This window comes from Tarenaya hassleriana, unplaced genomic scaffold (assembly GCF_000463585.1).
Source record: "Tarenaya hassleriana unplaced genomic scaffold, ASM46358v1 Cleome10, whole genome shotgun sequence".
Taxonomy (NCBI): Eukaryota; Viridiplantae; Streptophyta; class Magnoliopsida; order Brassicales; family Cleomaceae; genus Tarenaya; species Tarenaya hassleriana.
In genome coordinates this window covers 824,054-849,388 of record NW_010960188.1, presented here as the reverse complement: position 1 = coordinate 849,388, position 25,335 = coordinate 824,054, and the positions used below count along the sequence as shown (strand labels likewise).

The 25,335-nt window shown below is 39.1% G+C and overlaps 5 protein-coding genes across 13 annotated transcripts; 3 read left to right on the top strand and 2 right to left on the bottom strand.

Moving 5' to 3' along the window:
- The first annotated feature begins 4,096 nt into the window (after positions 1-4,096).
- Positions 4,097-9,883, top strand: LOC104798634 (AP2-like ethylene-responsive transcription factor AIL6). Of its 5 annotated transcripts, none has more exons than XM_010520812.1 (11): positions 4,097-4,427; positions 4,646-4,848; positions 5,526-6,129; positions 6,258-6,340; positions 7,428-7,436; positions 7,526-7,614; positions 7,701-7,774; positions 7,862-7,912; positions 8,003-8,079; positions 8,177-8,674; positions 8,742-9,063. In XM_010520812.1, exons 2-10 carry the CDS (start codon positions 4,713-4,715, stop codon positions 8,626-8,628), a joined length of 1,575 nt encoding a protein of 524 aa, XP_010519114.1. In that variant the 5' UTR covers positions 4,097-4,427; positions 4,646-4,712; the 3' UTR covers positions 8,629-8,674; positions 8,742-9,063. The 5 variants fall into 5 exon arrangements, 4 of the variants coding, with proteins under 4 accessions (XP_010519114.1, XP_010519106.1, XP_010519124.1 ...); XR_769470.1 differs by adding an exon at positions 9,805-9,883 and having other exon boundaries at positions 4,098-4,427; positions 8,177-9,709; XM_010520804.1 differs by having other exon boundaries at positions 4,098-4,558; positions 8,177-9,063.
- On the bottom strand, positions 9,830-12,762 carry LOC104798655 (receptor-like cytosolic serine/threonine-protein kinase RBK1). Of its 4 annotated transcripts, none has more exons than XM_010520826.2 (7): positions 12,599-12,759; positions 12,039-12,494; positions 11,676-11,933; positions 11,358-11,592; positions 11,125-11,263; positions 10,868-11,017; positions 9,830-10,233 (listed from the first exon to the last, which is right to left on the bottom strand). In XM_010520826.2, the coding sequence occupies exons 2-7, from the start codon at positions 12,445-12,447 to the stop codon at positions 10,078-10,080; spliced, it is 1,347 nt and encodes a 448-aa protein (XP_010519128.1). In that variant the 5' UTR covers positions 12,448-12,494; positions 12,599-12,759; the 3' UTR covers positions 9,830-10,077. The 4 variants fall into 4 exon arrangements, 3 of the variants coding, with proteins under 3 accessions (XP_010519128.1, XP_019056788.1, XP_010519133.1); XM_010520831.2 differs by having other exon boundaries at positions 10,141-10,744; positions 12,599-12,761; XR_769478.2 differs by having other exon boundaries at positions 10,149-10,233; positions 10,378-11,017; positions 12,599-12,762.
- Positions 12,763-13,925: 1,163 nt separating this feature from the next.
- On the top strand, positions 13,926-16,599 carry LOC104798625. The gene is made up of 6 exons (XM_010520792.2): positions 13,926-14,232; positions 14,313-14,404; positions 14,584-15,377; positions 15,616-15,754; positions 15,831-16,183; positions 16,272-16,599. The coding sequence occupies exons 1-6, from the start codon at positions 13,926-13,928 to the stop codon at positions 16,393-16,395; spliced, it is 1,809 nt and encodes a 602-aa protein (XP_010519094.1). The 3' UTR covers positions 16,396-16,599.
- A 163-nt stretch (positions 16,600-16,762) lies between these two features.
- LOC104798607 (pentatricopeptide repeat-containing protein At5g65570) lies at positions 16,763-19,071 on the top strand. Of its 2 annotated transcripts, XM_010520785.1 has the most exons (2): positions 16,763-17,606; positions 17,727-19,071. In XM_010520785.1, exons 1-2 carry the CDS (start codon positions 16,788-16,790, stop codon positions 18,960-18,962), a joined length of 2,055 nt encoding a protein of 684 aa, XP_010519087.1. In that variant the 5' UTR covers positions 16,763-16,787; the 3' UTR covers positions 18,963-19,071. The 2 variants fall into 2 exon arrangements, with proteins under 2 accessions (XP_010519087.1, XP_010519080.1); XM_010520778.1 differs by having other exon boundaries at positions 16,763-19,071.
- A 3,765-nt stretch (positions 19,072-22,836) lies between these two features.
- On the bottom strand, positions 22,837-24,279 carry LOC104798599 (dof zinc finger protein DOF5.7). Its single transcript, XM_010520766.1, has one exon. The coding sequence runs from the start codon at positions 24,147-24,149 to the stop codon at positions 23,151-23,153; it is 999 nt and encodes a 332-aa protein (XP_010519068.1). The 5' UTR covers positions 24,150-24,279; the 3' UTR covers positions 22,837-23,150.
- Between the last annotated feature and the right edge of the window lie 1,056 nt (positions 24,280-25,335).

Sequence of the window (25,335 nt, the reverse complement as noted above, 5' to 3'; positions counted from 1 at the left end):
ATTGTAGGTTAGGGATTGATAAGGGTTATGTAATAATTTCGTGTTTGAATCATCTTGAAATTATGGTTTTATGATTTGGATCGAATTGATTCTCTTATTATTATATGAATCTCATCGGTGAAATCATTTTAACTTGGGGATTTTTACTATGGAAATGATTTTACTATTTAGTTATCTGTTCAAATTAGTCAGAGACCTAATAAGATGTGTGGGCTAAAATCCATGATATAACTATATATATATATATATATATATATATATTGATTTTCTATATGAATCTAAAAATAATCACGTTCTTTTAAATTATATCTTTTAGAGAAAAAAATTTATCAATAATAGATATCCAAAAATCAACCATACTTTCTTTATTTAATAGAAAACTATCATTATTTTTAAACTTATTGAATATTTGTTTTTATGTTTATATTTTTGTTAGAATTTAATATTAAAAAATATCAATATGGTTAATCCTATTCTAACGACCAATTATCAATGATAGAATGATATAGTATAACACACCAATATGAAAAAATGCCGAATCCAATAATAAAACCAACACCACGTGAAATACGTTCACATTTAAATTCCGCGTTTCAAAATGTCAAATATTCTGTTCACTTTTACCTTTGGCCCCTATAGTTTTACCGATAAGAACTTACCAAAGTATTTTAGAGTGCAAAGGGTTAAAAGCAAAAAAAAATAAAGAGAGTAAAAAAAAAAGAAATAAAAAGAGAGGGTTAATTAAGGAGATTAGCTGGGGGATTAAGATAATAGAAAGGACAGAGGCGCACGTGCGTCGCCGAAATCTTCGACCAAAGATATCGTCAAGCAAGAGATGACGCGCACGTGCCTCCTCGGTCAAAGGTCAAAAGAAACTGGTTACGCTTAATACTAGTCATTGGACCTCCCAAAATTCACTATTTAAAACTATTTAGTACACATCCCATTTTAAAAAAACAACATAGATTGCATTATTATTTTTTATAAATCGAATAATGATTATCGCATAAAATAAAAAAAAATACGGGGAATAAGCCTAGATTAAGGACGACGATGATTAGGAAAGTCTCCGGTGCTAACATACTCCTTAAGGTCTGTTAATATTATTATCATTACTTTCACTTTTTTCCCTTTGTATCTAACGAATCGATATATATACATATATATATGTCTGGTCCAATTAATTTGAAATTTACGAACTGTTGTATGTGTCACGTTTTTTTTTTGGGGGGTGTATATAATCATATTGTTACGAAGTGGGAGACATTAACGGAATCATGTGTTTTATTTTCTGAAATTGCTAGATTTAGCCACGTGCGGCGACGTGGCATATCATTGCAATAATTAGAAAAACGAGTTTACTACTAGCAGTCGCGAAGACTGACCATCAGTATTTTTGTTTGTTGGATTATGTATATAAACAATATTACTTTCAAATTTTTATGTGAATAATTTTCAAAAAAATTATTACGTCAACAAATAATCTAGTTTTTTTTGCTCATATTCCGATTATTAGTTTTTCGGCCACAAAATCGTTATCTTTCTATATCGTTTGCGTATATGAGTCATTTATTGGATAAAACGATATATATATATAGTAATCAATTCAAAAACTATTTGAGTTCTATAATTTTGTATTGTACTAGTGCAATGATATATATATATATATATATATATATATATGTACGGGTAATGAATGGTTCCCGATATTGACAAGAGTAGTTGTTAGTGGAGTGGAATTCAATTACAATATATTTTTTTTCAATTACAATATTGTATACGCGTTCCCATAAAATATATTATTCGGAGTTGAATGACAATATTGTATATTTTTAGAGTTATATGTATATATAATGTATGTGGATGACTATAACATTCGATATGGAGGGAAGGTGTAACCATTCCCACGTGTGATGGCACATGCAATTAAAAGATTTGGAAGCAATCCCCCAATAAAAAATATCTGGATTTTTTTTCTAAATAAAAATATCGCAGATAGCTTTGAGTAAGTTTATAAGGACAAAACTATAAGCAAAGAATTAAATACACAACGTATATATACGTACGTACGCATGCACATAAATGAAGTCGTAACCGAACGTATCACCAATACCCTTCCGCAAAAATAACAATGCTACGTCACCGTAGAACCCTAACAAACGGCCACGTCCCATGAGGATCATATGGTCATATCCCAATTTTGAAAATACATATTATTTTCAGTTGAAATTTATTTATTTCTTCGTCAAAAATCCACGATAAGAATATGCATACCATGAATACGTTATATATATATATATATATGTATTTGATTATGGTATAGCCCTGCTTTTTAAACAATTTATTTGAATTCAAAATGCGTATATGAGAATATAAATATGCGTATCAGATTAAGTTGGGTACAAACAGAGGGCGTAATTAATAATAATAATAATTATAATAATTTCCGCAAACCGGGTAAATTGACACCCATACATAGCTATCGAATGGTTTATATATTTATATACAGAGAGATATATTATATTATACAATCGTTGCCGGTCCAAAAAAGTGGAAGTAGGATACGAATGCTCTAAAATAATACGACATCATGCCCTAATCACGTGCCTTAATTGCTGGGGCCTCTTTTTATAAATTTTTTATTTATTAGTCGAATTTATTTTTTATCGGCTTCTGTTTTTACAGAGGGAACCCGCCTTATGATATGGCGGTTTGTTCCCCACGAGCCTTTCCCCCCTTGAATATATTGTTTGTTTTATTCTGGTGGAAAATTAATATTTTATTTTAAAAAAATATCTCCCTCTAAATTTTTTTCCATTTGAACACTATTTTCACTTTTTAGAAAAATTATGAGAAATTTTTTATTGCGAAAGAAAAATAGAAAAAGGAAACAAAACGAAAGTAAAGAAAAAGGTTAGTTTAACCGGGCTCAATATTTACTGGGCCATTGACCGTGCCTTTTGACCCAAAAGTTGGAGCTATTATATATTTTTTATTTATTTTTAATTTTCACTTTGCATCCTATAGACCTATTATTACAATTACCCTCTTAACCACTTCTTCTTGTTTTTTCACCGTTCACCCTCACCTTGTCTTTATCCTCAAATCTAAATTATCTACAAAAGTATTCTATTTTCCTTTAAAGTCGCATAATATATTATACGGATCTCGGATTCACGGTCGATAATATATGTTACTATTATACACCGTGAAATCATGTAATTGTAAATTGGTAAGAATGAGCACGGTAAATATGAGTAATTAAGGAATACCAAAGTGGGCCTAGGGAGGAACCCGACCCGGCCCGACCTGGAGAGTTGAAAGGGAAATGTGGAGAGAGGTTTGCATGGAGGACAAGTGGAGCATGAAATCGAAACGGACCAATGGTGGGGGTGGAGGGGTAGTTTCGTAATTTAAACGCTGGCCAAACACAAAAGAGCCTCGACGATAGATTTCAGGGTTTCCTCATATTTCGTCTCCCGGATCTTTTGCCGCCTTTGTTGTAGACGAAGTGCTAAAAAGTCACATCCCCTCCATCAATGATGATGATGATGATGATGATGATGATGATGCAACACATTGACACACATAAATGTCCAAGCGTTTGTGTGTATTTCTCACATCAAAGTTAGTGAGAAATGTGTATTGGGTTGTATTCGTTGTTACACGTTTATACATACCGACTGACATATTCCAATTCAGTGATTTGTTTATGTGTTTACTGTAGACGGTCCACATAAAATATATATATACATGCAATTATCAATATAGATTGTAAACCATATTTCTGTATACAATATGAAGTTGTTTCGTTATCTTTCTATTCATTATTGGAAATATAAATAAGTCTCCATGTATCATTTTCACCTTATAGTCAAAGTAAATGCAATTAATCTAGTTATGTATCTTAATCATAGGTAAGTCGAGGATTATGCATGCACATTTTGTTGTATCATAGTGGTTTTATTTATTGCATTAGGCATAAAAAGGAGAGTTTTTTTTTAAAAAAATAAAATAAAGTAAAAGTTAAAACCCCTGTCTCTTGCTCGAAACTCCCCTCCGGTTTTACGCCGGTCGACATAGAAGAAACCGCTCATACCTTTTTTCGAATACTTTCTCTCTCTACTGCAACTGGGTTTTTTTTTTTCTAATGTCTTTATAAGGACCGGTCTCGGACAGTTCTTGAAGATCTTCTTCTTCTTCCTTTGTCGAAACAAATATCTCGCAAATGGATTCTCATGCATCGCTCTTTTGATCTTAACAAAGCAATATAGAACTCTCTCTCTCTCTCTCTCTCTCTCTCTCTCTGTGTAGCGTATTGCGAAGACATGCAGAGGGTCTTCTAAGACATCGTGATTAACGTTGAGTATGAGGTGCAATATCGGCCGAAATGGACAAGTTCTGAAGATAGTGTAACGCTTCATCAGGTTTCAAAGACATCCACCAACACAGAAAAAAGTCTCGGGCTTTTTTCTGGGTTTTCATCAATTTTCTCGTCTGTTTCTGCAACACAACCATATAAGAAAAAGAAACATCCCAAGTTAACCCAAAAAAAAAAGTAGAGATTTTTAGTCGTTTATTGTCCTCTCTCTCTGTCCCTCCCTCTCTCTCTCTCTCATGTTTCATCCCTTTTAAAATCTCACAGGAATTACAGAAGAAGAAAGAGAAACAATTAAAAATCTTTTTTTTAGAGGCAAAAGATAAGGGGGAAAATGGCTCCGACGACGAACTGGTTAAAGTTTTCGCTGTCACCAATGGAGATGCTGAGGTCATCTGATCAGTCTCAGTTCGTGTCCTATGACGCCTCTTCCGCCGCCTCTCCTCACTATCTCATCGATAACTTCTATGGTAAAAATTCCTAGTCTTTCTCGTGTTCTGAGAGATCCTTTTCTGTTTGGTTGCCGGGAAACTAGATGAAGATTTTCCTGGTGGAAAGAAAATATGATTCGTGCTGTGCGAATCCGTTTAGTACGTTGTTCGGAGACTAAGGCTAGTTGCTCCTATACGTGTGTATGTGTGTAAGTAGAGGTGTATGTATATATGCTGGTAACCGACTTTTGCAGCTTATCCCCAACCGAGTGCTGAACTAATCACCCCCCTTATTTTCTCCTCGCCTTGTCTGTTTCTCGACAAAGGAGAGAGAGAAAACACAACTCAAAGGGGGGAAAACCAAGGGTTGTTCTTGATTTTGTTTCGATTAAATCTTCAATTTCTCTTCTGGGTATGTGTTTCCGTTCATCTTTTCCACTCCCGGGAGGTGTTTATCCGTAGAATCCACTTTTTATTTTCCCGATTTCATCTCATCGGGAACCGAACCGGCGTTTCTAGTCTAAGTTACATCTGAATATCGCTGGTTATGTGTTTTGATGTCTTTCTCCTCTACTCATCATTCGTTTGCTTGCTGTTTGCCATCATGTTTCATTTTCTCGGTAACCAAACATGTCTTGCGAACTGATGTGATGATCAGCTCGAAGTTGCTGACTGTTTTTTTCCTTTCGATCTTGTGATTTTTTTTTGGGTGATAGGGTGGACGAACCAGAAGCCCCGGGAATTATTCAAAGAAGAAGAGCAGATAACAGCTTCCATGGCGGATTCAACCATCCTCACCACCTTCGCCGACCCACAAACCCACGCCCATAATCCCATCCCCAAGCTCGAAGATTTTCTCGGCGACTCCTCTTCCATCGTCCGTTACTCCTCCGACTGCCAAACCGAAACCCAAGACTCGTCCCTCACCCAAATCTACGACACCCATCGCCACCCAGCCGCCGCCGGTTTCTTCTCCGACCACCGTGCCATAGCTGGGTTTCAGACAGCATTCTCCGCAAACTCCGGCTCCGAGGTCGATGACTCCACCTCCATCGGCCGGACCCATCTGGGCGCCGGCGAGTTTATCGGCCACGTGGTGGATTCATCCGGTCAGGAGCTAGGTTTCCACGGCGGCGGAGCTTTTTCACGTGAGGCAAACAACAAGGCAAGGGCTGATCCGTATAGTGGTGGTAACGACATCAATGGTAAGACTGTTGCCGTGAACGAGAAGGCGGTAGTGGCTGTGGAAACGCCGGACTGCTCGAAGAAGATCGCCGACACGTTCGGGCAACGGACTTCGATTTTCCGAGGAGTCACTCGGTAACTAGAAACATAACATTTAGATAGTTTCGTCGATTCAATAGCTAGAAAATGGATTTGATTTTCAGACAGAGGGAGATTCAAAGTTTTGATTTTTAAAAAGGCCCGTCCTTTTGTGATTGATGCAGACACAGATGGACGGGGAGATATGAAGCGCATCTATGGGATAATAGCTGTAGAAGGGAGGGTCAGGCCAGGAAAGGGCGTCAAGGTAACTAACCATCATGCTCTTGATAATCTTCACTCGTATATTTATATATATATATAGTTTCATGGTAACTGTGTAATCTAAAATGAACATTGTATAAAATTTTGCAATTTCTGTTAAATATAAATATTGTTTTTGTCAACTTTGATATCCATTAGTGACAACTAATTGCATGAGTAACTTCAACACCTTCAAAAGTTGTATTCTTTGGGCGACTGGTCTATCTCTTATGATGGATGATAGGACTCAGGAGGAATGGCATAAGTGGAGGGTCTGATTATTGAAATATTAAAAAAAAAAAAGGAATGGACTTGTCAATGCTTTCACTTTCAGTCAGGCAGAAAAAGAGTATGTACATAATAATAGTATTTTTTTAAAAAAAAAATTGGTTGATTTTTCATATTTTCATGCGAAGGTGCCGCCATTTTGTTCTTTGTCTTTTATCTCTTTCCTTCCACAAGCCCTCATTTCACACGTATATGGGTCCCCATGCAATATGCCCATATGATGCAAACTCTGTTGTGATTGACATATGATCTGGACCCACCAATCCTGTATGACCTAGTTTCCATACAATATGACATGCCATGTCATGTATGTATGTATGTGCATAGCCATGTGATGCTTTTTGCGGTTTTGTCATTAGGGTTTCTTTGATATCATTATAATCATAGATGCAAGTTTTGATATTTTGACTAAATCTTGAAACAAACGTGTGGAAACCATGCTTAATGAATAGGAGGAAAAAAGGACAGAGAGATCCCATCTAGGGTTTTCTTGTCAGGCTGATAAGTGGTCACATCAGTCTGAATGAATATCCAGTGCCTTTTGCTTTTTTTTCTTCTTCCCCTTATAATAGGTTTGACCATTTTTTATTTATAATTATGCGTTGAACTTTTGCTTTATCTGTCCATATAGTTCAAGAAAAAGAGAATCTTGATTTTGTTTCGGGGTTCTTGTTTCATCAATGGTGGATTCTTTGTCCGGTCTCGCTTTCACTTGGTGCTTTTAGCATAGCGGCTGACTGATTGTTTTCATGTTGCTTTTTGTTTTGGCATGTAACCTTTGGACGTGGTTCTGGGGCTGACAGTGTATTTAGGTAACGACAATATCTGAATCGGTATTACTACCTTAACCGGCATTATATTTGTGGCCGGCGAGCGATTAATTGTTTCGAACATTGATCAGGTGGATATGACAAGGAAGAGAAGGCGGCTCGAGCCTACGATCTAGCTGCTCTTAAGTACTGGGGTCCGACTGCAACTACCAATTTCCCGGTAACTCTTGCTTGCGATATTATTGTTCTCTGTAAGGGATTATGAATCTTGATTGTTCTTGTATTGATCTGCTCTTATGATGTTAGATCTCGAATTACACAAAAGAAATGGAGGAAATGAAACCCCTGACGAAGCAAGAGTTCATTGCATCCCTCAGGAGGTAAGGGCCCGAGCTCGTTCCCGTCCTAATAGCTGATACTCGTGTAACATACGGAAAATTAACGGTTTCGGGTTTCGTAATTTTCAGGAAGAGTAGCGGATTCTCGAGGGGTGCCTCGATATACAGGGGTGTCACGAGGTATAGTACATTTTCTACAAATGTCATATTGTCGGATCCCTGTTTTAATGTTATTACTAATGATTAACCCCGTACCGCAATTACCCGCAGGCATCATCAGCAGGGGCGTTGGCAGGCGAGGATTGGCCGTGTTGCGGGTAACAAGGATCTTTATCTCGGAACATTTGGTAAAATACTCCGCTGTAATGTCGTTAATGTTAAAATACGATTATGTATAAGATGAAAAAAAAGGTTATGCATATGATTTCGGATACGTTGTTGCAGCGACGGAGGAAGAGGCGGCCGAGGCTTACGACATTGCGGCCATAAAGTTCAGAGGAGTAAATGCCGTTACGAATTTCGAGATGAGTCGGTATGACGTAGAGGCCATCATGAAGAGTTCTCTACCAATCGGCGGTGTGGCCAAACGCCTCAAGCTCTCACTTGAATCTTCCGAGCCAAAACCCACCATGGGCCACCACCACCACCTGCAGCAGCAGCAGTTCGAGCCATCGCCCGACCACATCAACTTCGCCCTGGCCACCAACTCGCCGATCCAGACTCAGATCCCTTGCGGAATCCCCTTTGAGGCTGCGGCTCTGTACCATTACCATAACCCGAGCCTCTTCCAACACTTGCCGATCTCCGACTCGTCCGGGTCTAACTCCACAGTTCAGGCTCCTCCAATGGCGCCGAACCCCGCTGAGTTCTTCTTGTGGCCGAACCAGTCTTACTAATTACATCATCACCTCGTACCCATATGAAGTGAAGTGAAGTGAAGTGGTTAGTTCGGGTTTGTCGTTTTTTTAATTGTTTTCCGGTAAGAGACTTATGTCGGGTAGTTTTTAAGGGTACAAGTTGGATCAGGGAGCTAACCGTTGCTGAGAGACACAAGGGAAGGGGCCTTTCTTCTTGCTTCCGGCTAACTCATAAGCTGACCACAAAGCTTACTACATCTTTTTTTTTTTTGTCTCTTCTCGTTAACCGTAGGTGCAAGTAGGGGGGAGGAAAATGACATAAACTCAAAGTTCTGGGGCCCTTTGTATTAACTTTTAATCTGGGTGGGTGGGAAGTTCTAGTTTCTGGAAGTTTAGGGGCGGTTTTGAGTTTTAATTTTTGTATGTATCTGCTTATCCTATCGGTGCAATTCTCTTTCAATTTAAAGTTCTTCACTTGTCTTTGCAAATTGAATTCTCATTTTTCTTCGCATAACTGTCAATCGTGGTTAATAAAAATAGGTTACATGTGGGCCTCGCTGACTCGATTGATAAGAACAAGCTAAATCCAAAAAAATCTGAAAGTGTGGGGTTACAATTGGAAAGCATAAGTTTTCAAACTGACACGGACGTTATGAACCGGGCCGGTTCAAGCCATCACGAGCTGGGGCCAAACTCGGTTCGGTTTTCAAGGCCTCATTGTAAGCCCAATGGACCTTCTCCTTCAAGCCCTTGGACTCGTAACACGCGCCCAACGAACGAAATATCCTCGCCGTGCTGTCTCCTGCTCCGCCGCTGCCGGTTGCGGCGGTCGACAGTTCCGCCCCCTCCAGATCCTCGATCGCTGAATCGATTCGCCGCGAGCTAAATCTCAGCCCTTTTCACCAGCGCCTCCGCTCGCTCTCCGTCCGTGAGTGACTTCACGCGCGGCTAGGTCAGAGCCAAATCGAATGACTTGAGCGCGGGGGTTCGGTGGTCGAGCAGATCTAGCGCTAGGGATCGGACGATGTGAGCGGCCGCATCGTCGGGGGAGAGAGAGATCGCGGCCTCGGCCTGGGCGAGCGCGGACTTGGCCAAGGAGAGGGAGTGCGATCGGCTGCTGGTATTTATTTTAAAATACAACGCTTATGAAGAGGTACTTAGCCTTTGGTTTCAATGGAAAGCTTCCTCTGTTGTATTCTGTGTCGTGTTTTGTAGAACACGGAAATGGAAGAGGGGAAGGAGTAGCTGAACATTGGCACTCTCTTTGTGGAGAGATATCCACAATGGATGAGACAAAAAAAGATCAAAGCTTTTTACAGCGAGGAAGCAGACATAGGCAAGAAAATATCTTCAACGCCAAGACGAGTGAAGATCCAAAAAAGGAGATGAAAACAACATGTTTTCTTTTTGTTTTTGGGTTTCATCGAATCTTGGCTTTGCTGGGTTTCGACAGATTTTTATTTGTTGTGTAGCAGCTACAGTGATCAGTCACTCCATCACAAGTTGACGATGACGGCAGAGTTCGTTGAGGTAGGAGGCACATGTGTAATCTTGAAGATAGCATCCATCGAGGCTGACCGCTCTCCCCCCGCCTGATTTCTGCATTTCCACTGACCCATCTTCCCCACGTAACAGCTGCACCACCTGCTCCATAACATGTGACAATGTCAACTTGTCACTCTACAAACTTTTTTAGCAGCAAAAACAGCCTGAGATTGCATAGATTGTGATCTGATGCTGAATCGTATCAATAGAATGACACTAAGAGAGAGAGAGAGAGAGAGAGACCACGGTTAGCAATGGCAGCTAACCAATAGTGTCCCTTCATATTGAACTGGTGTTTGTATTTCTGCTCTTTGTGTGGTTAGCAAGAGTTCTTGGAATGATCCTCTGGAACCAAACCAAGAAAAGATGCTCCCTGTAATTGAAGGGAGCGTTGGAATTACAAAGTTTCGGTGCTTCTGGCATGGACAAGAAGACGGATTGAGGGATATGGTTGTTGGAACTGAAGTTCTTGGCCACATATTGCAGATTATGTTGCTGAGACTGTGGCAGCTGAACCTAAACCCTAGTGACAATTCCTCTGGATGGAACTGAAGTTTGCATGCATGCACGTGCTTTTATGCGTGCAGGTTAGCGGTAATTCTTGCTAAAACTGAAGAAGAAAAGAACTTTGATTGAATAGAAGAATATGCATTTGGGTTCTGTTTGATTTGGCATTCAGGGAGACGACATGGAAGATCTGTGGGATAAATATATAGATTTGATAGAGAGATACCTGGGTCATGTGTGGACGCATTGTGGCTATATGATGTATGCACATTGAGGCTGTTAGCATCACCAGTTTCATCTCAGTAGGGTCGAAGTTATCACCAAGCCGAGGATCCACAATTCCGGCCACACTGTTCTTCTCCAGAAGAGGTTTCGCCTGTATTGCCGAACACCAGACCAAAGCAAGACTTTTAAACTGGAATAACGACCTTCAGAGACCATGATCATCAAGAAAAATGTTTACGGTTAGTATTCAGATCATACCCACATCACGAGGCTTTGCCGGCTGGCTGTATCAACAGCTCGGCGACCAGTTATGACCTCCAGAAGCAACACCCCGAAAGCAAATACATCGGTCTTCTCATCAACAATTCCGTGCATGAAGTATTCCGGAGCCAGATACCTGAAAAATCCAGTTTTTTAGATACAAGCATCAAGAAAAACTCATAGAAAATTCGGAACAGGACACTATAGCAGCCAGATGAGTCCTGTCAGACCCGAATGTGCCCTCGATGGGGAATACAACGTGATGAGACCAATTTTCCGGTAGCCACTTTGCAAGTCCAAAGTCCGAAATCTGAGCTTCAAAATCCTTGGTGACCAATATATTAGAGGCTTTAATGTCACGGTGAATAATCCGTCTCGGGCATCCATTGTGAAGATAACACAGACCGTCAGCTATTCCAAGAGCCACCTTATATCTTATCTTCCATCCCAGACACTTCTCGGCCTCTACAATATAAACAAAGAAACACTAAAGCTGTCTGGAAACCCAAAAAGGGTGAGAGGGTTTTGCATTAAACTTCAAAATATACCGAAGAGCAAAGAAGCGAGACTGCCATGTGGAGAGTATTCGAGGACAAAGTGTAAACCGCGATCACTGCTGAAGCCACGAAGGTGAGCGGCATTGGGATGGTTGACATGGGCAATGATGCCGAGTTCTGACAAGAAATCACTGACTCTCTCTTCTTCAGCCTTGGCATTGCCCATCAGTTTCTTTATCGCCACTATCTCGCCATCTGGTAACGTCCCCTTGTACACTTCTGCGTTACCTCCCTTCCCGATCATGTTATCTAACAAGGTTTTCATTCATTCAATCCACCATTAGGGGCAGTATTCAGAAATTTCACAAACCAAGTATGTTTCTTTGTGCTCTGTTCTGATATTTGTAATTTTACCAGGGTTGAAATCGTCCGTGGCGGTGACGAGTTCATCGTAGGTGAAGTTGCGCCAAGAGGGTTTTGCCACGAGGAAGTGGTCGCAGCTGGCGTCGTACCCAGACGGCGGGTTCTTCGGTTGCTTCTTCCACAAGTTTTTCCGGGAAAGCTCGTAGCTTGTGAGGAGGGGAATGACTGAGAATCGTCTCGTGGATTTCTTCTTGATGTTCTCTATCATTTTGTTCCATTGAAGGCCGTGATGATGGATAGTGGAAACGCCTCTTGGGGTTGATGACGACGACGAGGAAGATGATTTGTGGGGAGAGGACGAACTGCAACTGCTGATGTTGTCGGGATCTGAACCCAGAACTGGAATTTCAAGCACGCATCTCGGCGAAGGATCATGGAGGCTTAAGCCACTCCTCTTCATCCCTATCTCTGGTTTTTCTCGGCACTGTTTGTCGTCCACCTCCTTCTCTGTAAGATGAGCATATAAACAAAACAAAGGAATTGTTGATTAATGGGTCCTGTACCTGTTCGTGGAAATCCAATGGAACAAAAGCTTCGAACTTTAGGTTTACCTTAGTTTTTATTCTTCTGGGATTCTCCCCAAAAAGATAATCTTTGATTTTCCCCAGAAAAATAAAACAAAAAGAGAGAAGGGATTTCGAAATGCAGAGCCAGAAAGAATCCAGAGAGAGATTTGAGTTTCTTTGCCCCTGGCTCAGAGACAGCACATCTTTAGAAAATGGTCATTCTTAGAAGAAGCACCATGGCCATGGGATGGGAGACTCTCCCTAAATTTATGCAAACCATTGCATCCAATATGTTCATTTTTAAAAAAAAAATTGTTATAAACCTTTTCACAACAACTAAAAAAACAAGATATACATTCTCTCATTCGCATCACTCGAATTTAAAATACATACACAGAAATAAAGATGTTTAATTATGGAAGAAGATGAAGAGAAAGATGGTCAAACACAATCTGCGCCGTCCGAAGGGAGAGATACGGCTGTCATAACTAATGGGGCAATATCAAAAATATCATTACTTTGCTATTCATATTTCAACACATACATTTCTTCAGATGTGACCATATGATCAATGTGATCCAAAATACAGTATGGTCACATGTTGATATCATTGCTCATAACGTTAATTTATGATGTTTTAATCAAATAATTAGTAAGATATACAAGATATGAACATAATGAATTATTGAGATCACTATAAATTTAACGTTATAATCAATAAAATCAACATTTAGTCATACTATATTTTGGGTCACATGGATCACATGATCACTGAAGAATGACATTCTCCATATGTGTTGAAATAAGAATAACAAAGTAATTATATTTTTTATATAATGCCTAACTAACTCCTCACGGACGCACACCACAGGCCATTTAGGTTTTTCATTTTTTTTTCATCTCTCTATTTTTTTTATTTAAAATAAAATATTTATTCCATTTTATATTAAATCCAATTTCGTAATGATTTTCTAAATAAAGTTTTCATTTTTTCCGTTGATTTAATCTTAAAAAAAGTAATATCGAATTCAATTTATTTAAAATTATATACCATCTAATTTGTCTTAACAGAACTGTCCATATATATATATAAAGACCTAAAAAATGATTTGTAGTGGTACAAAATATTGGTATACGATTCTTCTAGGGTTAGTTAGTCATCCAACTGTAAAGATTATAATATTATATAATTAGTTAAAAGGTCAACATATTCATATCGAGCCCATTATCTATGATGTAAGGCCCATTTAAGGAACCAAGCCCATTAGAACTAAGCCCACTTCATAACCAGACAAGTAAACTGAAAACTAAAGTGATCGACGACGGAAAAAGCCCGACCCAGAAAAAAAATATCAAGCAGAGGAAAGCGGCCATGGCGCTTCTCGGCGACGATGGCCGAGGCTTCGATCTGGCGAGGAGGCTGGAGGCCGCCGGCGTCTGGCGGACATGGCTCGGCGATTCTCTCTACTCCTCTTTCCACCATTACCTCTCTTCTCCTTCTTCTTGGGACTCCCTCATGCGCGTCGACGACTCCAAGTCTAGGGTTCAGATCCTCCTCCTGCTCCGCGTTCGCGCCCTTCTCTTCGACAAAGCCACCGTCCCCTTCCTCCTCCGCTCCCAACCCAACACTAGCTCCTCCTCCTCCGCCGCAGCCGCCGTCTCCAAGCTCAATCCTAATTGTGAGAATTGTTTCGATGTTCGTGGGAGTTCTGATTCATGGTATTTTTCGATGAATTTTTACTTCTTTTCTCGGTTTCAGATTTGCAGCTGCATGGAGATGACGTTTACTACACGTTGGAGAACTCTTCGCCTGATGGAGCTTATCAGCGAGAGAATCCGACACTGTCCAAGGTGAGTTACGATTGTTTTTTTTTTGTTTTTTTGTTTTTGGAATACTTAGGCAAGAATAATGCTAAAGGTCTGGAAGTGACTTGAGGCTGCAAGGAAATATTCGCCTCTGTTGGTAATGCCCTGAAAATTTGGCTGAATTAGTAACGATATGTTCGAATTTTTCTTCTGATGATTTCCAGAACCAATCCAAACCCGGTTTTTCCTCTGGGGCAAGAGGCAGCGAGTCCAATTCTTGTAATTTATCACAGAGATCCAGGAACGATGACTTGCCAGAATCTTGGTACAGTCAGTTCATTTCAAGGTATGGTTTCAAATATGGAGTTTCAGTCGGAGACCGAGAATCTGACAAGCGCACCCCTGAGGGGATGTCCACTTACCTCAGAATCGTGGAAACCCACAAGAGAAAGCGTGCATCTTTTCAGGAAGATCAGAATCCCGGGAGTTCAGCCCATATGGGTAGATATAATGCACATCCGAATCCTGTATTCGATGGGAGTTCTCCAGAAGATGATATACTTTTTCTTCCCGAGACAATGTTTAGGATGAATTGTGTGCCTGAAACAGCCCTTCCACTGATTACCAGAGTGCAAGACAACTCGAAAGTAGAGTGTTATGGAGTGCTCGATACTCTGCCTCAAGTTACATCCAGGAGTCATGTTATGATCGAGAGGCTTGGGATAATGCCTGAGTACCTTAGCATGGAACAGAGAGGAGGTTTGCGCCGTAAAAAAAGTGACAAACCGGGGCTTAGTGAAGACCAAGCAGCACAAATGTCACGAAAAGTTGTAGCACGCATGCTTATGAACATGGGTTTTGAAGGGGCAACAGAGGTTCCGGTCGATGTCTTCTCTCAGTTACTGAGCCGGCATGTCTCTAAATTGGGGGGCATCTTAAAAGTTCTCACTGATAGTTACAGGAAGCAGTGTTCAGCAATTGAGTTGCTTAAGATGTTTCTTCATGCTACAGGATACAGGTTAGTTTCTTTTAAAAGTGATTTTCGCATCATTCAAGTGGTTTGCATTGATCAATTCTTGAAAAGAAAAAATTGCAATACTTGTTTGTTTCCAATTGTGCAGATTATAACGCTTCAACTTTGAGTGATTTTCTAATGGGTTTATGTATTTATTGGCTTTGACTTCATACACATATGAAAGTGACAGAACCTTCAGTTTAATTTGCTTAAAATGGTTTTAACTGTGTTCTTAGTACAGTAACCTTGGGAGCTTATCGGAGCTGGTTAAGGACAACACCAGGAGCTTTGCCACTCCAAATCAGCAGCAGCAACCGCATGTGATTCAGCAACAGTTGCATCCACAGCAGCAACAAGCTCCCCCTCGGTTACCCCAGCAAGTCTGTGTAATCTGTTCTTGTTGTTCATCACAATCTTCGTAGTGGATTGGGTTTTGAATTGTCTGAATTATTACAGATCCCAAGGCAAATGCATCCACAGATGCAGCAACAGATGATTCATTCCCAAAACTTGACATTTCAGCAACAGCAGCAGTTGGAGAGAATACGTAGGCGTCAAGTGACATCACCACGGCCCAACATGGAAGTGGGCATGGACAAGGATCGGCCATTGGTACAGGTCAAGCTCGAGAATCCTTCAGAGCTGCCACCAGATGGAAATGTCTTCAACCCTATGAATGCCCGACACCAGCAACAACAGCAGCAGCTCAGGCAGCAACAGATGGCTGCAATGTCGAATCTGCACCAACAGCCGGGCCATAACCAATTCAGGCAATTGGCTTCTATGCAAATTCCTCAGATGCAAGCTCCGTAAGTGTAGTGTACTAAAAACTCCAAATGCCCGGGTTCCTCCTCGTCTTTCGACGATTTGAGATGGACCGATGTTCTTGTATTGCAGGTCACCGGGTATGGTAAGGGCCCAGCCTGTGAAAGTTGAAGGGTTCCAAGAACTGATGGGTGGCGATTCTTCTCTAAAGCAGCATGACTCTGACGATAAGCTGAGGTCTCCACCAAGCAAATAAACTTGTGAGGGGACAAGAACTGGCTTTTGTGCGGAGACAGAGACTAAACTACCCTGACCCACCAGGTTTTTGTTGTTGTTGTCCGAAATCTATGTGAAAGTGTCGTCCTTTTGGTTTATATTGAAAGGCAAAGATGAGCATGCCATCTTTATCTATGTACATGACATGAAGCAAGCAGTAAAAAGGAGACTGGCATTTTTTCTAGGGGAAGGTAGGCCCATTTAGGCCCAATAATAACATTATAATGGGCTTATTTGGGCCTATTAAACTTGTTAAATTTAAAATTCGAGGATAAGTTTTTCATTTTTCGTGTAATAATAAATAATTTCTTAATTTTTTTGGAAGTCAAATTGATGTAATTCCGGAATGGTGGGAAGAAAATCACGAGGGAGATGAGAAGAAATTCAAACGACGCATTTGTCGTCTCGAGGATTTTCAGTGTCATTGTTAGAACGGCTTCGCCGGAGCACTATCGCCATTGTCAGTTCAAGCTTCTTTGCGTTACGAGTAATTCCTCGATCACGACGAACAGTTTTTCTCCGCTTCTCAGACGATGCATAGAGGGGAAATCCATATCTGGCGTCAAGTGTATCCATGCGCATATGCTCAAATGTGGTTTCCCGGTCCAATTTTCCGGCGGAAAGCTCGTCGATGCGAGTTTGAAATGTGGCGAGATCGGCTACGCGCGTCAGCTGTTCGACGAAATGCCTGTGAGACATATTGTCACGTGGAATTCTATGATTGCCTCTTGCATAAAGCATGGAAGAAACAAGGAAGCTGTCACGATGTATAACTTGATGGTTATGGAGGGAATCTCCCCGGATGAATACACGTTGTCGAGCGTTTGCAAGGCGTTTTCGGAACTGGGTCTTAATCGGGAAGGCCGGAGATGTCATAGCCTCGCCGTGATTCTGGGTTTGGAAGTGTCGAATGTGTTCGTTGGAAGCGCCCTCGTGGATATGTATGTGAAATTTGGGAAAACTTCGGAAGCTAAGTTAGTGTTGAACCGCATGAAGGAAAAAGACGTAGTCTTGTTTACGGCTTTGATCGTTGGTTGCTCGCAGAATGGTGAAGATTTAGAAGCTGTGAATCTGTTTAAAAGTATGGCGGCGGAAGGGGTGAAGGGCAATGAGTACACTTACTCTAGTGTACTGACATCTTGTGGGAACTTGAAGGACATTGACAATGGCAGGCTGATTCATGGGCTTATGGTAAAATCCGGAGTTCATTCTGCTCTTGCGTCACAAACTTCTCTTCTTACAATGTATATGAAATGCGGTTTGGTTGATGATTCTTTGCGGGTTTTCATATGGATCGATGCCCCGAACCAGGTGACATGGACTTCTCTTATATCTGGACTTGTCCAAAACGGTAGAGAAGAAATGGCTCTCACAAAATTCCGGAGGATGATGCGTAGTTTAGTCACTCCGAATTCTTTTACATTTTCGAGCGTTCTCGGGGGATGTTCGAATCTAGCCATGTTTGAAGAAGGCAGACAAATTCATGCTATAGTGGTTAAACATGGATTGGACCAAGACAAGTATGTCGGGGCAGGCCTCATAGATCTTTATGGGAAATGCGGGTGCGCGGACATGGCAAGGTCTGTTTTCGACTCTCTGAAGGAAGTTGATGTGGTATCTGTTAACATGATGATCTACAGCTATGCTCAGAACAGCTTTGGACAAGAAGCACTCGAACTGTACAAGAGAATGGGAGATATGGGTCTTGAGCAAAACAATGTGACAATCATGAGCATACTGTTGGCCTGTAAGAATTCTGGGTTAGTTGAAGAAGGCTGTGAAATTTTCGGCTCCATCAGAGGAATGGAGAAAAACAATAAGACAGTGTTAACACATGATCATTACGCCTGTATGGTAGATTTGCTTGGACGTGCAGGGAGATTAGAGGAGGCTGAAATGCTAATAATAAACCATGTGACAAACCCAGGTGTGGTTCTGTGGAGAACTCTGCTCTGTGCATGTAAGATTCATAAACATGTTGAGATGGCAGAGCGGATAAAGAAGAAGATCCTCGAGATTGCACCGGGAGATGAAGGAACTCTCATTCTAATGTCCAACCTTTACGCTGCCTCGGGAAAATGGAATCGGGTGATCGAGATGAAGAGTGAGATGAGGGAGATGAAGCTGAAAAAGGATCCGGCCATGAGTTGGGTTGAAGTGGATAAAGAGAAGCATTCGTTCATGGCTGGAGATCTCTCACATCCAAACTCAGAGCATATTCTTGAAACACTAGAAGAGCTGATCAAGAAGGCTAAAGATTTGGGTTATGTCGAGGACAAGAGCTGTGTGTTTCAAGATATGGATGAGTCGGCGAAAGAGAGATCATTGTATTACCATAGCGAAAAACTCGCCTTGGCTTTTGCTGTATGGAGAAACGCCGGTAAAGCTGGCGGTATTCGGATTCTGAAGAATCTAAGAGTATGTGCTGATTGCCACAATTGGATTAAAATGGTGTCGACAATCATCAGAAGAGAGATTATCTGTAGAGATGCGAAGAGGTTTCACCATTTCAAAGATGGGTCATGTTCATGCGGAGATTATTGGTAGATTGTTACACGGTGGAGGGGGCTATATTTCGACATTTAAAAGTATGCGTCAACATAAGTGAATTGCATAAAAATGAAGGGTCAATAAGCAATTTCATGGATGTTTAATTGGATCCTTGTACAAGCCCATCATGAGCTGCGAAACGATTATACATCGGACATCTTTACAGAGGCCCAACAACATTGGATTGGTCACACCTTGTCGTGTTTTGTTTGAAATGACAACTTTTTTTAAATATTTAGTTAAAAAAAAGTATAGATTCATTTCAGCTCGTTTAATATATATATATATATATATATATATATATATATATATATATGATAGAATAAATTAGAAGAAATTCTACTTCTAGTGTTAGTTAAATTCTTGCATAATTCTTTTTCACAATCCACGACATAAAAAAAATAGAATAAATAAAGAATACTCTTCTATAGTTTTAATCTCAATAAAATAGATATTTTTTAAAAAAAAATTTTGGAACGAGGAGAAATACGTAATTTTGGGTAAACAAGAAACATGCATCTCGTTGAGGTCGGGGTTGGGGTTTTTATTGTATTTGGCATTTTGGTTGCATCCAAAACCAAAGACGTTATTTCATGACGAGATTTTGACACATTTCATTAAAAGTAAAATAAAATATAGTTTTTTTTTATAAATAAAAAAACTCAACTTTATTTCGCCCTTTTTCTTACGAACGATCATCGTCTTCGTCGCCAAGTGGATATACGTACCTTACTTTCGATGATCCACTTTAAGAACATAGTTATACATCTTGAAAGGTGTTTTTAGTGTTTCTACATCTGCTCTTATACATTCATTGTTTATTATTAATTTTTCTTTTATCTCTATATTTCTGAAAACTTTCTTTCGTGTAAAGTATTATGGATATATATATATATATATATATATATATATATATATATATACAAGGTTTTTGTTTTCAATCCCAAGCATTAGTAACCCATGAGATCTCGTACGCGATTATGTAATTGTTAATTAAAACCATTCATTAGGTAGGTATTTCATCGAAAATATCTTCAAATTAATATTATAGTAAAATAAAGCATACTTTTTAAATAACAGATATAAATCTTGTTGTTCTGATAAATAATTTTTTTAAAGAAATAAATTAAAAAAACATAACAAGAAGTAAGATTAATTATGCCGTGGTTCATGAATTTCTTTACATAAATACACGTAACTAGGCATACAAGCACTTAATTAACACTAATAGAATAATTAAGGAAGGACATCTAGCTTAACATTAACATCCTCTTATAATAAGCATTTATCGTCATCTCTTCTTGATTTTCTCCGTAACATCTTTTCGTATTGGTGTGCGAATGACAAGGAGAATTAAAATTTTAGGGTTCTTAGAGGTATATTTAATTATTCATTTATTTATTGGGGGGAAATTAAATGTATGGTGGGCATAGGGGGACGTGGATGATGACACCATGTATAACTCTCTCGAGTCCGAAATCATGAGCTTCTCGCATTGCGTGTATTTGTTCTCCCAAAACCGTGAAGTATCGACGTATTGATTTATTATGCCCTCCAAATGAAAACAGTTACGCAATCACAAAATTTTAATTGAGAGAGAAAAAAGGGGTTCCCTATCACGTTCCTCACGCTCCTTTCCGTATCCGTTTCACACAATTATATCAAAATCTATAACCTATTTTATATATATATACATACGTATGCATGTGCTTATATGTACTTGTTGTGTGCGGTGGCTCGGTGGGTAATTAGGTTTAAAAATGGCATGAAAATTAGCATGTTATTTTCTATTCATGGTCCTGGAAAAAAAGCAATAAAGCTCATTCCAATAAAAAAAAAACAAAAGGTGAAATATACACATATATATACACGTATATATAAAGGTGATGATGCATGTCCCACCGAACATAATATTCTTAGGAAGATCACATAAAGTGGATACACAAATGATTAATCATATATAGAAACGCTTAAAAGATGGTAACACACAAAAAAAGCCAACATGGCCTTTAAAGGGACAAGATCCATTAGTTATTTCCAAAGGCACATATATGTATACACTATCTCACATATATAGGCGGCTTCTGTAAGTGAAAAATGATATATCTTTGTGTAACAAATAAAATAATTCAGATTTGGAATATGTATAACGTATGTCAAAACCTCGACCTCTTTCAATGATAATTAGAGATAACCAAGTGAATTCATATCCTGTGAGCTACACATGTTATATATCTTTAATTAAAGCTTACTAGTCTTCAAATAACTGTAAAAATATATTTCACTATTTTCAACGTATTATATGTTTCGTTTCAAATTCTAACTTAAAATATGATTTCTTATGGTACTATATATATACTAAATGGATGAAAAATTAGAGAGGTTATTAAATTAAATGGAAAAGCAATTAGTATTAGAGTGTCATCATCATTAAAGGATAAAATGTTAGGGTTAATTAATAAGATCGCGGGGCCGACATTGCCCTGGTAAGTCAAAGCAATCGAGTAAAGAATCTAGAGTTGCATGCACGGTTTATATATATATATATATATCATCTCTTATTATATTATATAGTATGTATTTTGTTAGAGATATATACAAATAATATATCAGAGATAATATTGGTATATATCTCTAATATATTCTCCTATAATATATCTGGCTTAGCCTAAACAGAAAACATTTACTTCTCATTAGAAACCACTGTTATGGTGTATGGGATACCGTGCACATAGCCAGTTTATTAAATCGTGTACTTGCTCCCAATGCTCTCCGAATACAATCGTACGTATATATATACAATGATATATATGCATATATATGTACGCATAAGACAAAACTAGCATCAGAGGAAGATTCTCAGAAGTTTCAGACCTGAGATATATAAGGGCAGCGAATCCATACCGCTGAACAGCCACTGATAAGAAGATGTAGAACACGGTACTTAATAAATACTGAAAAGCTCTTCATGTACATATATATACACTTTGACACACACACATACATAGATGTATATGTGGGTGTGGGGGTGTATATTATATATGTGTGCGTATGTGTGTATCACAAACTAGGGCAAAAATAGATCACGTATATAGATATAGAGGAGAGGGGCCAAAGAAGCTGCAAAGGGGCAGAACTTCTCTTTTTGCTTTATGTTTCACATACAGTCGACATAAGTCCAGTGGCTAAGATGCTCTACATGCTCTTACTTAACAGTCATTATTGCCAGAATTCTCAGATCAATTTAATTTTTACATTAATATATATTTATATATAGCACAAATATCCATGCAGCGAATAGTACTGCTACTTGTAAATAATTTATTTTTTCTTTCCAGACATATATATGTAGCATTTGAATATGGCGTACCATTCTGTTGGCTCTGTCCTGTATCTATGCATGGATATATTAAGTCTTACCAGTCGTGGAATATATACACAATTATAATTATGTCGGGATTAATTTTAAGGTTGAACAGTGTTAGCACGAAAGAAAATATTATGTGCTCCAATTTCATATGACATGTACGGGTGAAAATACCAAGAAACATGACCCATATCACAGATCCCAAGGAAACATAATCAGCTGTCTGACAAGGATTTTGGAGACTGTAATCTTTGATGTAATTTTCTCTAATTCATGTTACATAATTTATAGTATAAGTTAAATGATATGACATTGGGATTGTAACCATATATATATATAAGTCATTAATTGATCAGTGCATATGCTAAACTTGTTGGCAAGAGGACAAAGACAGTTTTGACCATACCATCATATCTCATTATCAGTCACGTCTCTCAAATCAAAGGTTCATGCAATTTATTACAGTTAATGTACCAAAATCTCACAACATTGGACAGCAAAAGAAAACTCATAATCATATAATAAGATGATAAAATTGACATAAGAAAAGAGAGAGAATCCACCTCTCCTCGTCAAGTTTACTCCAAATGTTTACAAGTTGGAAAGCGTCAACCAACAACTAAAGATGGAAGAATACAATAAAACGCAAAAGAAGAACGAAAAGAGAGAGAGAGAGAAATATTACACCATACCTTAAGACAAATATATAGAAATATATATAGTTTTTCATCCCCTTTAATTTGATCGTCTTCTAGCCTTCCTTTGCAATATATATGTGATCAGTGTCCGAGACTGTAATTCGAAGTCGAACCCATCAATCATGGCAAAGTATTGTATTGATTGAGATCAGTCCAAGCTTGAACACCATTCCAAACATGGCTTGTAGTGGAAGTGGCATTGACTTGACCATTATTGTTATTGGGGATGGTGTAGGCAGAATTACCAAAATACCACTCCGTAGGAGTATTGTCGCCTGAGACTTCTCTTCTGGAGGAGTTCGTCTCAAGATTCCTGAATAGAATCGGCTGCGGCCTCTCCACGACGCCGTTGGAGGCGGCTTCCGAGCAATTAGTCGTCTCCTCCGAGCCAAAGAGCATAGCCATCCTCTGCTGCTGAAGCTTCCAGTGCAAATCTTGGTTCAAAGAACTCAAAGTCTCTATCGAAGAAGCAAGATTCCCATCGACACCGACAGTTCCCGGAGCTCCGGTGAACGTTGAAGTATTCGTAACCGCAAAATCTCCGAAACCCATCAGGGATAAACCCGACCCGACATCGACGGTCGAGGTTTGCTCTCCGAACAAAGAAGGAGGAGAAGGAGAAAGGTGGTGGAGATTGTTTGTTTCGTTAGGGTTTATGTTCACGATCTTGTTGAAGGATAATCCGGCAAGTTGGAAATCCATCGGCGGAGGAACCAGACCGTGGAAAAACTTGGAAGAATCTTCCATGAACAGTGGAGAAGAAGACGTGGAGCAAGCGGCAGCGGCGATGGAGGAGGGCTTGACGGCGGAGGATCTCTTGGTTTTCCGGCATCCGCCGCCGACAGGGACGTTCCTAAGGGCGCCGCCACGTGTCCAGTAGCGGCGACAGGTCTTGCAGAAGTGTCGGGGCTGAGACAGGCTGTAGTTGTTGTAGTAGCAGAACTTGGTGTTTGGAGAGTTGCATCTTGGACATTTTAGGGTTTGTTGTTGCTGCTCCTGCGGCGGTTTTCCGGCGGAGGTGGAGGAAGATGGCGGTTTCTTCGGCTGGGGCGCGCCGGAGATTCGGTTCTCCGACCTGGACGCCGGTGTCGGAGAAGAGAGATCGGTATGGGAGGACATGATTTGACGACCACGATGATGGTGGTGGTGATGATGGTGGTGGATGATAGAAACTCCGAGAGAAGCTAGTTTTGGTTAATAAGTAAAGGGAGAGAGAGAGAGAGAGAGAGAGAGTCGGCAAATGCATACATGTACAAGTCTATGTATATATACTCGGACAGTTACAAACACATATACGTATATCTCTGGTTATATCTAGACATGGGAAATAAAGAAATCGAGATGTGGTCGGTTAAGTTAAATTTGGCTGGGAATTTTCTTTGCGTTTTTTATTAGAAACATAACTAATTTTTAGGTGTGGTTGCGTCATTAATTTAAGGATTTTATCACACCGAGTTTATATATAATCTCACGTATGGACAAAATTATTGTGAAACTAACTTCTAGCCACCGTTTTGTATTGACATTATTTTTATGTTATTATTTTTGTTATATATCAAATATGTTCGACCAAATATAAAAATTTTTGGAATTCTAATAATAATAATATTAATGAAGTTTTAACTATAACATTATAATGATAACAAATTTAAAAAAACTAATAGTAAATAATTTAGTTTAATTTTTCCTTTTAAAATCTTTTAAAAGTTGACAATTTATACAAATGCATATGTCTTTGTAATTGTTAAAAATTAACCAAACCACATTAATACCCGAGTTCCCACACATATAAATGGCAATAGATTATTCCGTAATTTATTAAATGCATATACTATATACGTAATTAGTTTTTATTAAAAGTCTTTTCTTTTGTAGAATTTTATAGCACCCTTGAATCGACATGTATAATCTCGTCATTTTATGAACCTAGTACGTAAAAATCAGTAATTTGTAACAAATTTATATGTGTAACATATTAGCTAGTTTCTATGGTGTGAGGGTTTATGAATTAGTGAGTTAAATAATAAAAAAAAGCGGCGTTTATGATATATTTATTGTTTGAATTTTATATTTCCGCTATTTACGATATTAGATTGAACGTTGGGGCAAAATTTAAAATTAGATTTTGATATATGGGAACTACAAATTCCAGCTATAATCAGAACATATATATATTGATTGTGTGTGTGTGTGTGTGAACCTGGAGAGGGAGGAATAGTGGAGAAGAATGGAATTTGGACATTTGCGAAAGTGGTGATGAGGGGGAAAGAGAGAGAACGTATATAATATTATATATATATATATA

What these genes read in the sequence shown, in the direction of transcription:
- LOC104798634 (XM_010520812.1), top strand. Translation starts at nt 4,713, where the DNA reads ATGGCTCCGACGACGAACTGGTTAAAGTTTTCGCTGTCACCAATGGAG. An exon ending in TCTCATCGATAACTTCTATG is followed by an intron (nt 4,849 to 5,525) that starts GTAAAAATTCCT and finishes TTTGGGTGATAG; the next exon opens with GGTGGACGAACCAGAAGCCC. An exon ending in ATATACAGGGGTGTCACGAG is followed by an intron (nt 7,913 to 8,002) that starts GTATAGTACATT and finishes AATTACCCGCAG; the next exon opens with GCATCATCAGCAGGGGCGTT.
- LOC104798607 (XM_010520778.1), top strand. Translation starts at nt 16,788, where the DNA reads ATGAGAAGAAATTCAAACGACGCATTTGTCGTCTCGAGGATTTTCAGT.
- LOC104798599 (XM_010520766.1), bottom strand. Translation starts at nt 24,149, where the DNA reads ATGTCCTCCCATACCGATCTCTCTTCTCCGACACCGGCGTCCAGGTCG.
- LOC104798655 (XM_010520826.2), bottom strand. Translation starts at nt 12,447, where the DNA reads ATGAAGAGGAGTGGCTTAAGCCTCCATGATCCTTCGCCGAGATGCGTG. An exon ending in CCCATCGAGGGCACATTCGG is followed by an intron (nt 11,264 to 11,357) that starts GTCTGACAGGAC and finishes TGGATTTTTCAG; the next exon opens with GTATCTGGCTCCGGAATACT. An exon ending in GGCAAAGCCTCGTGATGTGG is followed by an intron (nt 11,018 to 11,124) that starts GTATGATCTGAA and finishes TCGGCAATACAG; the next exon opens with GCGAAACCTCTTCTGGAGAA.
- LOC104798625 (XM_010520792.2), top strand. Translation starts at nt 13,926, where the DNA reads ATGGCGCTTCTCGGCGACGATGGCCGAGGCTTCGATCTGGCGAGGAGG. An exon ending in CTCCAAGCTCAATCCTAATT is followed by an intron (nt 14,233 to 14,312) that starts GTGAGAATTGTT and finishes TCTCGGTTTCAG; the next exon opens with ATTTGCAGCTGCATGGAGAT. An exon ending in AGAATCCGACACTGTCCAAG is followed by an intron (nt 14,405 to 14,583) that starts GTGAGTTACGAT and finishes GATGATTTCCAG; the next exon opens with AACCAATCCAAACCCGGTTT.